This window comes from Nyctereutes procyonoides, unplaced genomic scaffold, assembly GCF_905146905.1.
Source record: "Nyctereutes procyonoides isolate TBG_1078 unplaced genomic scaffold, NYPRO_anot_genome, whole genome shotgun sequence".
In the NCBI taxonomy this organism is placed as follows: Eukaryota; Metazoa; Chordata; class Mammalia; order Carnivora; family Canidae; genus Nyctereutes; species Nyctereutes procyonoides.
In genome coordinates this window covers 5,208,468-5,222,837 of record NW_026575026.1, presented here as the reverse complement: position 1 = coordinate 5,222,837, position 14,370 = coordinate 5,208,468, and the positions used below count along the sequence as shown (strand labels likewise).

Below are 14,370 nucleotides of genomic sequence, written 5' to 3'. Positions count from 1 at the left end.
ATGGAGGAGAGAATAATTTTAAAGGAGTATTTCTGAGGAAAGTGATCAGAGGAGATAGCCCTTTTCAATATTTGGGGACATTCAGAGTTTTCAATTCCTCCTCCAATGCCAATGGTAATAATAATAACAACAACAATAACAGTGATGTGTCATGCTATAGCCAAGTTGCAAATTCAATCCTCATGTAGTTTTCTTAAAACTAGTTCCTGTTTTTAAGCCTCTGGCTGCCCACTCTATACCAAAGGTCTTCATGTATGTAAATTCTAAGAGTCTGGAGAGTTCCTTATAAAGGAAAGTTATTTTTCTACTTTTGTTTGGAAGTTTTTGGAATTCTAGATCAAGTAAAGATTTCTGGAAGGTGGCTTAGAGTTTGCTTAATTTCCTAGAAATAGACTAGTTCAGATGATGTTTCATCAAGAACTTAAATCTGTCTTGTCTTGTGATGAGAGACATCTACTCAATATTGCAGTTAACAAAGATTGTGATTCTTTTATGTTTTAAAACTAAGGATAATATCTTTAAATAAGAAAATTACAATGCAAATAGAATACGATTTTAATAAATAATAATATAGAGCTGATAAATATAACAAAAATTAGGGATCCTCACTGGTACAAAGTAGGTTATTCTGAAAGCCATGGTCGTTCTTTCAGACCACTCGTACCTTAGAAAATAAGTTGTAGGCGATTCACATATACAATTTAGTTTTCAAAAGGGTCTAGAACTATTTTAGCTCTTGGAAGACTCTAACTTGATTTAAAAAATAAGAGAAATTACATTTTAACATAAAAATATGTATTTCACGACCGTCAAGTTTATTTTCAAAGCACTCTAATAATTACCAAATAAACAAGTTTAAGGAACTACCAAGATAGTAAAAGTGGATAAGAATAGCTAATTCCAAAAGTCAAGGAATTGTTTCTTTAACCAACTTTCAGTTTGACTGGACTCCATCAACATTGATTCAATTTGTTAACGATTTGTCTTGTTAAACCAACTAACCACAGGCCCCAGTTGGTTTTCACTTAGACCAAGTTCCCAACCTGGTGCATAATACAGACTCGAATTGCAGTTTCAACCTCCCCCTGAAATTTAGTCTTAAAAAGGTTAGCTAGGAATTTTTCAGTCTGCACCAATGAGCCTGCTACTTGGGCCCTCTCTGTCTCCCTAGATGCAGCCTTGCCTGGAACAATGCTTTTCTTTTGCAAATAACTTTCTTGCCCCAGTGACCCTCCCTCTATCAAAAGCTTCCAACTCCTTGGAGCTCCTCTCTACTTGCTCTGGGTGCTGCTTGATTGATGAATCACTTAATAAATCCATGGGACTACAAACTTAGTTGCTTGACTTTTGCTACTTAACGATCTTTAAGGTAGTTGGTTTTTATACTTCGTGTTTTACATATTCGGGGCCACTGGAGATCATGCATAACTATTCTGACTTTGCAAATGGAGAAACGGGGGCCATGTTTATTATGCTTACTAGTGAGCGGAATGAGATTTTTAGGGTCGCAGTATAGCCTGCTTCAGTATGTCATCCCTCTATCATTCTGGCTGCACGAGTAAGGAGATGACCATTTTGAGGCATCTTGTCACTAAATTCGGACTTCTTCTGTTCTGGGAAGACATGGTGGAAATTAAGTGAGGGAGGGGATAGCAGTATTTGGACAATGCTGAATGAACAGAGGGGTAAGCTGAAAAAATTGTGAAACACAGTGACTGTTAAAATCAAAAGGAAAAGACAATTGTTTTTTAAAAAAACTGCCAAATAATTTTGATTCTGTTTCTTATACTGTTTTCTTTTAAATGATGGCCGTTTTATTTTTAAAAAGTGATGACTCTAGTAAACAAAAATAATCCATTGGCATTAAAAGATTAACGTTCAAGTTAGCAATTTGCCTAACTTCTGCTAGTCAATTTTTCTGTTGTAATGCTAATATTATACCAAATTCTAAAGAACTAAGTTTCTTCTTACAAAGTATTTATTTATGTAATAGCCTATACAGCCATCAAGAAGTCATTATTCCAGATAAAGCAAAACAAACTGTGATGTAATTGTGAAAATCAAACCAGAAATGCTTTCCATTTCTGGGGAAACTTGAATATTGATCTTACATACTCCTAAGATTGGGTACGTGTAAAGAATTAAGAAAATGAACAATGTATTTAGAATGAGATAGAAATATTGGGGCGCAGGCCTTGATCATAAATTGAGACTGCCAGGATTTGCTGGACCTAATAGCCCTGGAGTCGTGACACTTGGAAGATAAATTTAGTGTAGTACTTGAAATTCAATGCCAAAGACCATTAAGAGGAGTAACCTGAACAATTTTGTTTTCTGTGCGTATCAGTAAAGTTACCATGATGATGAATCAATGTTCAGAGATTTAAAATGCAGAGGGGACACCATTCAACTGATGGATCAGAAGATCTTTGATTCATAGTGGCAAAAGTTGTGTGTGCCCAGACGAGTGAGTGGTTTTCATCTGCCCATTTCTGATGTTCTCCATCAGTAAATAATTCATCACATAGGTCCCTGCCTTGCTTTTCATAACTCCCTTTATGAAGATTTTACCGTAGCGAAGGATCCATGAAAGGACCCAGAAGAGGCATCACAGTTAGAGCGACCTCTGCTCACCAGCGGATGGTGCAGAAACCCTGCAGAGGAAATGCACTAAAGACAATAGATTATAAAACAGGGTGAAGAAGTGGGGGGAAAAAAGGGCCTACATGAGCCCCCCCCCACCGCTATCCTGCACCAGCCTTTATCTGGGAAGGTTAGCTGCCCCGAGCTGCAGATCAGCAGCTTGCTGTAAGGCAGATTTCCATTTAATATGGTTAAATTTTCTATGAGGCGACCTCCTCTCAATGCTCCACCCTGTGGTTTGGCCTTTTATAAACTGCCCCATTTGCTCAGGGAAGATCGCTCGAGCCAGTGCAAAAGGCTTTCTAATCTAACAGGAAAATAATGAATTGTGTTTGTAATTGAATTATTAGCCAATGAAGACTGCTGAGAAATGCAGCATGGCATTTCAGGAGAGCCGTATAACATATAAAATTATATCTCCCAAAGCAAAATAGCTGATTTAATGCACCCCATGAATGTATTCCAAAAAAAAAAAGCTTGACAATTTGAAATTATGTAGACGTGCAAGTGGTTTCCGGAGGTATAGTATTTGGGTTTGCATTGAAACGAATCAGGCCAAGCGTCGCCTGCTTTGTGTGGCAGCAGGGCCCTCGGTTGTGCCTCAGTCGCCGATGGCCACGTGGCCGGCCCGGTGGGCGCTGAGCACAGCAACAGGCTCAGTCAGGCCGGCCCCGCCCGGCGTGCAGGTGCAGGTGGCAGCCCGGTCCTCACTCTGCACATCCCTTTACTGCATTTTTAAGCACACCTCTGATCCCCTGGCTAGCCAAGTTGCCCACATTGGCTACCCGGGGGTGAACGTGCGGCCAGGCCTTGGTCCATACGTCAAGGTGCCGCCGCAGGAACCCATTCGACCTCAGGTCACAAGGCCTGGGTTCCAGTACTCTCACCTGCGGCGTGTCTCATTTTGGTTAAGTCTCTCATCCCCTGTGAGCAGATCGGCTGGCAGACAGGCAGAGTCAGCTGCCATTTCGGAGAGCCTTAGGGAGGTGGAGGGGACGAGCTCTGAGGGCCCTTTGCACCCTCGGGGGCTCTCCTAGCACCCCATGTCCTACTGAGTCACAGCTGATTTGTCTTTTCTTCTGCCTACTGACACGTGGCCTCCTCCCCGAGCTGCTGCCCTTCAGGCTGTCCCTCAGCTCTCCACCGGCCCTGTCGCACCCTGGTGTAGGCCTCCGCTGTCCCGGGCGGGACTCCTGGAGCTCTTGAACTGGCCTCCTTGCCCACGTTCTCCCCTCAATGGTCTGTCCTCCTCTGCTCTCAGGGTTACAACCTCGACGTGATTACACCACTCTCCGGCCAAAAAGCATTTTGTATGAACTATTTTGACAGGACATCAGGGCTCCTAAGTTGCCATGATCTGAAAAAAACAAAACAAAACAAAACAAAACAAAAAAAAAACAAGAGGAGCAAAAACATCCTGAAAGGTCCTACCACTGCGATTAATTACCCCCCAGGAACCAAGTGGATGAAGTACCTGTGATGACTGTGGGCGGGGGGGGGGGGGGGGGGTTGTGGTGACCATTGGTGGCCCACCTGAGCCTCCCTGGCTTGTCCCACGTGCAGCCCTGCGGCTCTGAGAATGACGCTGGGCCAGCGGGAGGAGCCCGCCTGCAGACCACCAGGCCCACGAGGCCTTCGTCTCTGAGTGCCAGCACCCGGGCCACGGCAGGCGAGAGGTATTCTGCTCGTCAGTCCCCCTAAATGGTCAACATCAGGAAGCAAGTTCCGCGGGGCCTTGGTCAGGTGCAGTGCGGACCGAGATTCATTCACTTAGCTCAACCTTTCCTTCCGAGACTGTTAATATAACCTGGAGTTTCTGATAAACATAAAGGTCAGATCACTAGGGAACGTGTTCCGTCCCCTCCAGAAAGGATGAGTTCATGGATCTATATTTAATTTGTAAGGGTCATATCTTCTGGGTCATATTTATGAAATTCTTTTGACTTATTAAACTTTACCTTGTCTTCCTCCCTCACTGTCCTCCTGTTACCACCGGGATTTCCCACTCAGAAACTGTGAAGTACTGTTCGTTTCTTGGTTGGTTTGGGTGCACTCGACCAGGCATGGACACGTGGACCAGGACAGCCCCACATCGGGCGCGGCCTTGCTGACACACAGCTGTGGCCCCAGCGTAGCATTTGTCACTGTTCTTCCCCCCGAAAAGCCGAATGTTCCTTCTGTCTGGAAACACACTCCCGCGCTCACAGTTTTATTTTTTCTAATCCCCACTTTAAATCTCCAAATGTTGCTGTGTCATTTCCTAACTTACAGTTATGATTAGGTGTTCAAAGCTAGTCGACTTCTTTTTTTTTTCTATTTTATTCTCAATTCAGAATTTTTAATTTAATTTTTAAGGAGCGTCTTTGTGATTTGGCAGCCAGGATGTGAAAGGCATCGCCTTCGGGCTCACTGGCCACCTCAGGACGTTGCTGGGCCCAATCCTCCCTGCGCCCAGCAGGGCCTGCCCCATGAGGCTGTGCACAGGCCTGGCTCCGTGGGCCCCCTGGGCCCTGTGGGTCCCGGAGGCCTCCCCCACCAAATGCCCATCGCGCACGTGCTCAGTGGGCAGCTCCTCTGCCTGCTGGGATCATACATTACCCCGCAGTGGACCAGCCGTATACGCCCGCGCTAAAGTTTATATTTAATTTTTGGCTTCTCATCATTCATTGGAAAGGTTTTCTTTTTTCCATTTTCTTCAGAACTTTAAAATCTTTAAAGTGCTTTTTTTTTTTTTTGATAGTACTACAGATTTTTCCCCCCTTGGTTCTATGTTTCCTTGGTTGTTTCTTTAAAAAAAAAAAAAAAAAAAAAAAAAAAAGATTTTATTTATTTATTGAGAGAGAGAGAGAGAGAGAGAGAGAGAGCCAGAGCACTCCAGCAGGGGGAGGGCAGAGGGCTCCCTTCCAGGCAACTTTTGCAGTAACTTCCTCCTCGTGCATTTGAATTCTATGTTTTAACTTTAATCTCTTCGCAATCTCTTGGTTTCTGACCACACTTCCTTTCATGTCGGGATCAAGGCTCTTGATGGTCTTTTCCCCTTCCTTGGCTTTATGGAAAGGTGCTTAAGAGTCTTCTAAAAATAAAAAATGTCTTCTGGTGCCTGTAAAGGCTCATTTTCAGAGCCAGGATCATCCTCCCTGAGCATTCAGACTGCTAGTCCCCTTCGCCCTTGCTTTACTATCCCCCATTTCCTATTTTACTTAACTCATTATCTAGGAGAAATCTGTAAAAACTTGGTATTTTAAAGCAAGAGGTTTGTATTCGCAGCCTCCATCACAGAGTTGCTAAATGCAGCAACACTCAACACGCAGGTCCTCAGGGACCTTCCCGCATTCTTCCTACATTTTGGTATTTTGCTTTCGAGGAGAAGGTGCCCTGCAGAGTTCCCATCACAGTGTTCCCCTGCTCCCACCTCCTGCACACACATTGCCACCACCTGGTTTTCTACCCTTTTCGTCATCTGGAAGTTGCCAGATGAGAGAGACAAGGATGAAGCACAGAAACAATTCTCTGGCTCCTTAAAAAACCAGCCCCCCAAAGTAAGGGACTGGCTCTCCTCTTCTGGATCTGGGAAAAACCCCGTAGATGGTAGGGATCTCTTTTTTTCCTTTTAACCTTCCTTGGGGCAGACCAGGCTGCTGTGGCGGCCCGTGTGTGCTCCTTGTTGCTGTTCTTAATCCAGCTCCATTCTGGAAATTCCCATTTTCCATTCTGGAAATTCTTCTGGAAATTCCCTAGGAGGTGCTGCTCTTAGTGACATCTCTCTCGTTTTTAGGGTTATGTGGATTTTTGACATTCTCAGTGTTTTCCGAGGTATCTACTGAAAGGTTGAGAGAACCCTTGTAAGGATTGTGACTTGGAGACATTTTCATTCCATCTTTCAAAACTGGAATTTGGTCATTGAAGAAGCGATAGAGAGGAGTAAAGAGAACCTAGGAAAATGCCTTCAATGCTGATGCTCCTAACCTTTTTATAAGGGTGTGTGTGGACAGATAGATAGGTTGGTAGCTTTTTATAAAGCCTCCTGTTACTGTATTTTAGCCGATCTATCTACATATTTGTTTATTTGAAATATTTTAGCTGGCTCATATTAGTGCAGAAGGAACACTGGACTGGAGTAAGGCTAGCTGAGGTATTTACCAGTGTGCAGTGAGTCATATTAGTTTTAAAAGTGAGAAAAAAATTAAAGGTAGAATGAATAAATTAACTATGCTATTTTGGGTGAGCCAGTAAACCTCTGCCTTAGTTTCTTTATTTATAAAATTAGGGGAAATTTTATAATATTTATCTATCATAAATATGAATTTATCATATTTTTAATTACTTTATACATATTTAATTCACAGCACTGTCAAACCAGGTCAGTCTACTAATAATTGAGACTTGGTGCACTGCAGTGAGTTCACAGAGAAGCTAGTGCAAAATTCCTAAACCTCATCAACATTGAATTCTATGTGCATTGATTTTAAGTTTTGAATTTTAACCAACTCCAATTTGTAAGTATCGGTGTTTCTATGCTATTTTTGGCAAAGGTATTTACACTTACAGAAAACTTTGCATTCAATAGCATTGACTGAAAATAGTGTGTTTGTGTTGAAACACTTTTCTACTATAGGTGGCTGACACTCATGGATCTTTTCTCATCCTTATTTTAGTGTGAGTGCCTGCCCTACATTAATTAATATTTTCTTGACTTAAAAGAGAACAAAAGAACCAAAAATCGTAGGACAGTGAGGTATATTCAGGGTCAAGGAATTTTTGTAAACTCCGAGGCTATCCTCTCCTTTGCTTGACCTTCTTGTGAAGTGGGGTGAGGAGTACTCAGGGAATGACTCACCGGCTGTTCACCTTGGAGGGTGTCTGGACCTCAGTCACTCTTGGAATTCACAGAGAAAGGTTACCAAACTCATAGCCTTTGACTTTGAAGGAACAGTCTTTCTGCAATTCGATTCAGGTCAACGTTTTGAACCTAGCCATTTCACATAGAGTATTTTATTTAAATCTTATAATCGTCTCTGAGAAGTAGGTTTTGCTGTATTTACTTAGAGATGACTAGATCAAGACTGAGGTAGACTACGCAAATTGCCCTAGGTCCTATACCTAATCAGTGGCAGAGCTACGGTTCCATCTGTAATTTTTGACTCCAAGATCATGCTGGTAAGCATCATGTCGAATCTATCAGTCAGGATTCAGTTCTGCACGAAACAGTAACCTAACTACAACTGCATTACCAGGTAGGGCTTTAATTACTGCACATAACAAGCAGTGCACTACTGATATGCAGATTCTTAAGAAAATCAAGACCCAAGCTCCTTCTAGCTTCCTTTTCTTCCACTGGTAGTGTTGGACATGCACCAGCATTGTTGCAAGACATCTGGTCTACCATCTGGCACCATGTATGTTTTCCAAGGGGCAGGGAAAGGATGAGCAAAGGGGGAAAAAAAATCACCTGTTATCTAAATTTAATCTTTTTCTTTATCAGAAAAATGATAGTTTACCCAGAAGCCTTTCATAATAGGCTTCCGTTTGTATCTCTCATTGACTAAATCTACAGTTGTGGCTATTCCAAGCTTCAAAAATGAATGTGGGGATTCATTTTTTAAGTCAAATCGATTAAGATGTAATTTACATATAATAAAATTCATATATTTTATGTATACAGATCTATGACTTTTGACAAATGCATACACATGTGTAATCACAATCAAGATACAGAGTATTTCCATTTTGAGGAGCAATGTTAACCGAGCATTTTGCCATCTTGAACAAAACTGAGGTTTGAGAGAGGAAGGAGCAGACAATATTAGGTAGGCAATAGGCAGCATTGTCAGATTAAGGTTAAATTTTTTTTTTGAGGTGAAATTAACATAAAACATTGTGTTCGTTTCAGGTGTACAACATAATGATTTGATGTTTGTGTATATTGTGAAATGATCACCACGATAGGTTCAGTTTCTATGTACGTAAATAATGGCTTGGAAAAAGGAGTACAGGAAATCCCCATCGGTGAGAGAAGGCTTTAGTTATCATTAACCTCGTTTAAAACAGGAACCTGGATAAATCTCCCAGATCTGTTTACATCTCAGTTTTCTAATATTTAAAAAAAAAAAAAAAAGATTTCAAAGAGGTCTTGAATATGTCAAAAAAATTGGTTCAATGAGTGAGATAATTCATGTGAATGCACATTGAGATCTTTAAAGCTCTATTCAAATATAAAGAATTGTCTTTTTTCCCCAGGATTAGAGGCGGTTCCTTTTGAAAATGATAATGAACTTGACTTACTGACCTGAAATATCACAGTTGTGAAATTCAAATATAGTTGTAAAATATGCTAACTCTTTATCAATGGCTTATAAATCAAGGCAATATGCAATTGTAGGTAGAGGCAATTTTACATTTGCATTCTTACCAAGTCTCTTTCAAACTGTATCTCTTTCACTTGGGTCAAAATAACTCTAAATGTGTAATTTCCTGAAACTATCAAATATATGTACATTTATGACTAATAAATTCTTGTGTGATTTCCCAGTTATACAATATTCTGAGTGATAAATCTTGACAGTCTTCTTTTCAAACTGAAATATGGGTTTTGAGAAATTACACTTTTTATAAAATGAATCTGAACTTTTGGAGTGTTTAGGAAGACAATTTTACAATTTGTTGTTGTTTTTTTTTTAAAGGAAAACACTCTTGAAATTCACCTCTTAGGTGCATTGGGGAACACTGTAGAACCAGAGCCCTTGATTGCTTGTTATACACGGTCTATGAAGAAATGTGATCTTTTGTAGTATTTATTGTTCTCCAAGTTTTGACAGAACACGTATCTGAATGCAAGTATCTTGTCAAACTGTGGCTCTTTCTTGTAGACTTAAATCACAACCAGTGTCGACCAATACTGGTCTTTATTAAAAGTAAATGTATCTGGTAATCTGAGATATTCATTAACTCTGGCCATCTTTTTCATTAAAAATTATTTATTATTATTTTAATTAAGATCTTTGTTGTCTTATTCACAAATTCCTAGGTTGGATTCAATACTGGCTTTTTTGGTTCTTGGGGAGGCTGCCAAATTAAACATGGCCTGCTTGAAAGCTTTAATGGAACTAATGAGAGATTTTCTTTTAAGCATTATGTCTGTTCAAAATCAGGTAACTATATCATTAATTTAGGTGTTTTAAAAGACTTGAAGAGAAATTTTATTTTTGCCACTACTTAAACTGTATGTCATATCAAGGCTTATAGTGAGAATAACCTTGTAATAAAAATTTTAATTAAATATAAAAGTAAATGCACATTTGCTGTATATCCCAGTATGAATAGATATATAGATGTTAGATAGAGATGTAGAGATATGAAGGTAGATAATAGACACACACACACATACGTGAGAGGGACTTTGAATTTTATTTAAAAACTTGAGATCATAGAGTCATATATGGTTTAGCTCCCTATAATTTAAAACATATCATGAAAACATTTTTCATTATAATTATATATTATTAAAATTTATATTTTGGTGTACATGAGATAATTTAACCGTTTCTTCATTGTTGAACATTGAGTTTGTTTCTAATTATTCATAGTTAATTGCAAATAATGTTGAACTGGTATTCTCAAACATAAAATTTTTATCTGTGTTTATGACTGTTAATTCAGAATAGATGCATAAAATTAAATTGCGTAGTCTATTAAATAATAGACTATGAACTTTCTTTTAATATTTGTAGATAGATCTCCAGATTTCTATGCAGAAGATATAACTGTCTTGCTTTCCTATGAAAAATATATTCAGTGCCACACACAATTGAATTTTATATAAAAAAGATTATTTTGTAATATAATAATTATAATAATAATTATATTATTTATATTATAATAATATAATAATATTATATAATATAATACCATTTTGGTATCTCACTGGATTAATTTTTATTCTATTGATTACTAAGGAAATTGAAAAGTTATGCTTTATACTCCTTTTAGCTATTTGTATTTTTTATCCTTTGAGCTAGATTTTATGCAATCTACCCCCAGAAAATCTGTTTTTTAATGAGTACATTTTAGAAATATTCATTGATTATGGTCCTTTAACAACTCTATAGAATTTGAAGGTATTTATTATCACAAATACAATATACAGTTTTAATTATGACAGAATGTACTTTGATTATCTAATAACTATTTTCTCCTTTTAGGAAGAAAGCTGCAAGGTAGATAATTTTTCCTGGGCCTGGAATGTAGTCTACATATATACGACAATTCTTGCAGAAATCTGCTTGTATGCGACCACTTCTAATTTGCGAAAAACTGCTTTTATTGGTTTCTGTGTCTGTAAAAGTTCACAAAAAAATATTTTGCACATTGATAAATCAGAAGAACCACCAGAATTGAAGGAAACAAGTATTTTAGGTCTTTTGGAATATTTCTCTTCAAGAATGTCAGATAATTGTAAGTAAATTATTTCTCAACTTGTTGAGAAATATTTCTTAAATATCTCTGTCTACATATGGCAATAAGCCTTTTATTATATTTTATCTTTTGTTTTTATTTACTTTTATTTATTTTTTAACATACAATGTTGTATTAGTTTCAGGTATATAATATAGTGACTCAACAATGCCATACATCACCCAGCACTTATCACAAGTGTCCTCCTAAGTCCCACCACTTACTTAACCCATCCCCCTACCCATCTCCCCTCTGGTTACCATCAGTTTGTTCACTTTAGCTAAGAGTCTGTTTTGTGGTTTCTCTCTCTCTCTCTGTTTCCTTTGCTCATTTTTCATTTTTTTTGTTTCTTAAATTCTACATATGAATGAAATCACCTGGTATTTGTCTTTCTCAGACTTATTTCGGTTAGCATTATACTCTCTAGTTCCATCCATGTTATTGCAAATGGCAAGATTTCATTCTTTTTGTGGCTGAATAATATTTCATTGTGTATATTTACTGCATCATCTTTGAATAGGAAAGTTCATCTATTGATGGACACTTGGGCTGCTTCCATAGTTTAGCTATTGTAAATAATGCTGCTAGAAACACATGGGTGCATGTGTCCACTTGAATTAATGTTTTTGTATTTTGGGGGTAAGTACCCAGTGCAATTGCTGGATTGTGGGGTAGTTTTATTTTTAACTTTTTGAGGAACCTCCATACTGTCTTCCACACTGACTACATCAGTTTGCATTCCCACCAATGGTGCACAAAGGTTCGTTTTTCTCACCAACACCTGTTGTTTCCTGTGTTGTTGATTTTAGCCATCCCAACAGATGTGAGGTGATATCTCATTGGGGTTTTGATTTGCATTTCCCTGATGATGGGTGATGTTGAGCATCTTTTCATGTATCTGTTGGCCATCTGGATGTCTTCTTTGGAGACATGTCTGTTCATGTCATCTGCCCACTTTTTTCATTGGATTATTTGGTTTTTTGGGTGTTGAGTTGTATAAATTCTTTATATATTTTGGATACTAGCTCTTTATCAGATATGTCATTTGCAAATACCTTCTCCCATTTTGTAGATGGCCTTTTGGTTTTGTTCATTATTTTCTTTGCTGTGCAAAAGATATATATATATAGTCCCAATAGTTTACTTTTGCTTTTATTTCCCCTTGGTCAGGAGACATATCTAGAAAAATATTGCCATGGCCAATGTCAGAGACAGTACTGCCTTTGTTTTCTTTTTGGATTTTTATGGGTGTAGGTCTTCTTTAGGTCTTTTATCAATTTTGAATTCATTTTTATGTATGGTGTAAGGAAGTGGTCCAGTTTCATTCTCCTGCATGGAGCTGCCCAGTTTTCCCAACACCATTTGTTGAAGAGACTTTTTTCCATTGGATATTCTTTCCTGCTTTGTTGAAGATTAGTTGTGGACTTATTTCTGGTTTTCTGTTCCATTGATCTATGTGTCTATTTTTGTGCCAGTACCATAGTGTTTGTGATTATTACAGCTTTGTAAAATAACTTGAAGTCTGGAAACGTGATGCCTCCAGCTTTGCTTTGCTTTTTCAAGATGGTTTTAGCTACTTGAGGTCTTTAGTGGTTCTATATAAATTTTAGGATTTTTTGTTGTTGTTGTTCTAGTTCTGTGAAAAATGCTGCTGGTATTTTGACAGGGATTGCGTTAAATGTGTAGATTGCTTTGGGTAGTATAGACATTTTAACAATATTTGTTTTTCCAGCCCATGGGCATGGAATGTCTTTCCATTTCTTTGTGTCTTCCTCAATTTGTTTCATCAGTGTTTTATAGTTTTCAGAGTACAGGTCTTTCATCTCTTTGCTTAGCTTTGTTCCTAAGTATCTTATCAGTTTTGGTGCAATTATAAATAGGATCATTTTCTTAATTTCTCTCTTTCTGCTTCATTATTAATGTATTGAAATACAACAGAATTCCTCACAGGAAATCCTCATAGGATTTTTGTATCCTAAGACTACTGAATTCATTTACCAGTTCTAATAGTTTTTTGATGTAGTTTTTAGGGTTTTCTATATACAGTATCATGTCATCTGTAAATAGTGAAAGTTTTACTTCTTCCTTACCATTTGGGATGCCTTTTATTTCTTCTTGTTGTCTGATTGCTGTGCCTGAGACTTCCAGTACGATGCAGAATAAAAGTGCTGAGACTGGACATCCTTGTCTTGTTCCTGACTTCAGGAGGAAAGCTCTCAGGGGGAAACCATTGAATATGATATTCATTGTGGGCTTTTCATATGTGGCTTTTATTATGTTATAGCAATAAGCCTTTCACAGAAAGTTATCATTTTGAAGTGGGCAACAATTTTAAATTTATTAGGACTTTTTACAAATGTAGAAAGAATATTCCATAACATGGAAATTTTTAATTGACAATATTAAAACAACTTAAATATAAAGTAGATTCAGTTTGTTTATGATTCACATTATATTCCTGGAAAACAAAGATAACCGTAGGAAAATTTAGGAAATATATATAAAGTTTTTTTTTATTCTTTTCCCCATAAGGACTTCTCTATCAATCTTCTCTATTTTCTCTAGGCATCTACTGTTTGTCTTGTTCTCTTCCCATTCAGAGGATTTCTCTTCAATTACTCAAATATTGTAGTACATTCTTCACATCTGACATTTTATACTCCATCAAAGTATACCTGTCATATGTCTCAAGATTAAAGGTCATTTTGATATTATTTAAGGCAACTATTAGGATAAAATACTTCTATTTTTAAAAGAGTACTATATATTGGGACAACTGGGTGGCTCAATGGTTGAGTGTCTGCCTTTGGCTCAGGTTGTGATCCCAGGGTCTTAGGCTCTAATCCTGCATCAAGCTCCCCTCAGGGAGTCTGCTTCTCCCTCTGCCTGTGTCTCTGCCTCTCTCTGTGTTTCTCATAAATAAGTAAATAAAATCTTTAAAAAAATAAAAATAAAAGAGTACTATAGGGACAATATTAATTCAAAAGTTTCCTTTTAGGATTACTATACCTTTTCTTTATGAATATTATTGCAATCTATATATTATTATAGTATATTGTGTAGATGACTCTAACTTCTGTTAAATTATGAGACAATTGATACTGAATCATGTCTGAAATATATTTGTATTAATCCAGCATCTAGAACATAGCAGTATCTAGCACATAATAGTTAACTATATGGGTAGTTAATGATAGTGGATTCATTATGTAATTAAATCACCAAATTTCAAATATAATTGTAAGATTTTAAAAGTATGGAAGGAGGCAGCATATA

General features: G+C 37.8%; 1 protein-coding gene across 1 annotated transcript in view; it reads left to right on the top strand.

Moving 5' to 3' along the window:
- TMEM232 (transmembrane protein 232) overlaps nucleotides 1-14,370 on the top strand; it is a gene marked incomplete at its 5' end in the record, with an annotated part of 204,195 nt that overhangs the window by 33,057 nt on the left and 156,768 nt on the right. Inside the window, 2 exons of the mRNA XM_055315253.1 lie at nucleotides 9,668-9,791; nucleotides 10,842-11,094. Coding sequence (XP_055171228.1) covers nucleotides 9,668-9,791; nucleotides 10,842-11,094 — 377 coding nt within the window. The remainder of the gene's footprint in view (nucleotides 1-9,667; nucleotides 9,792-10,841; nucleotides 11,095-14,370) is intronic.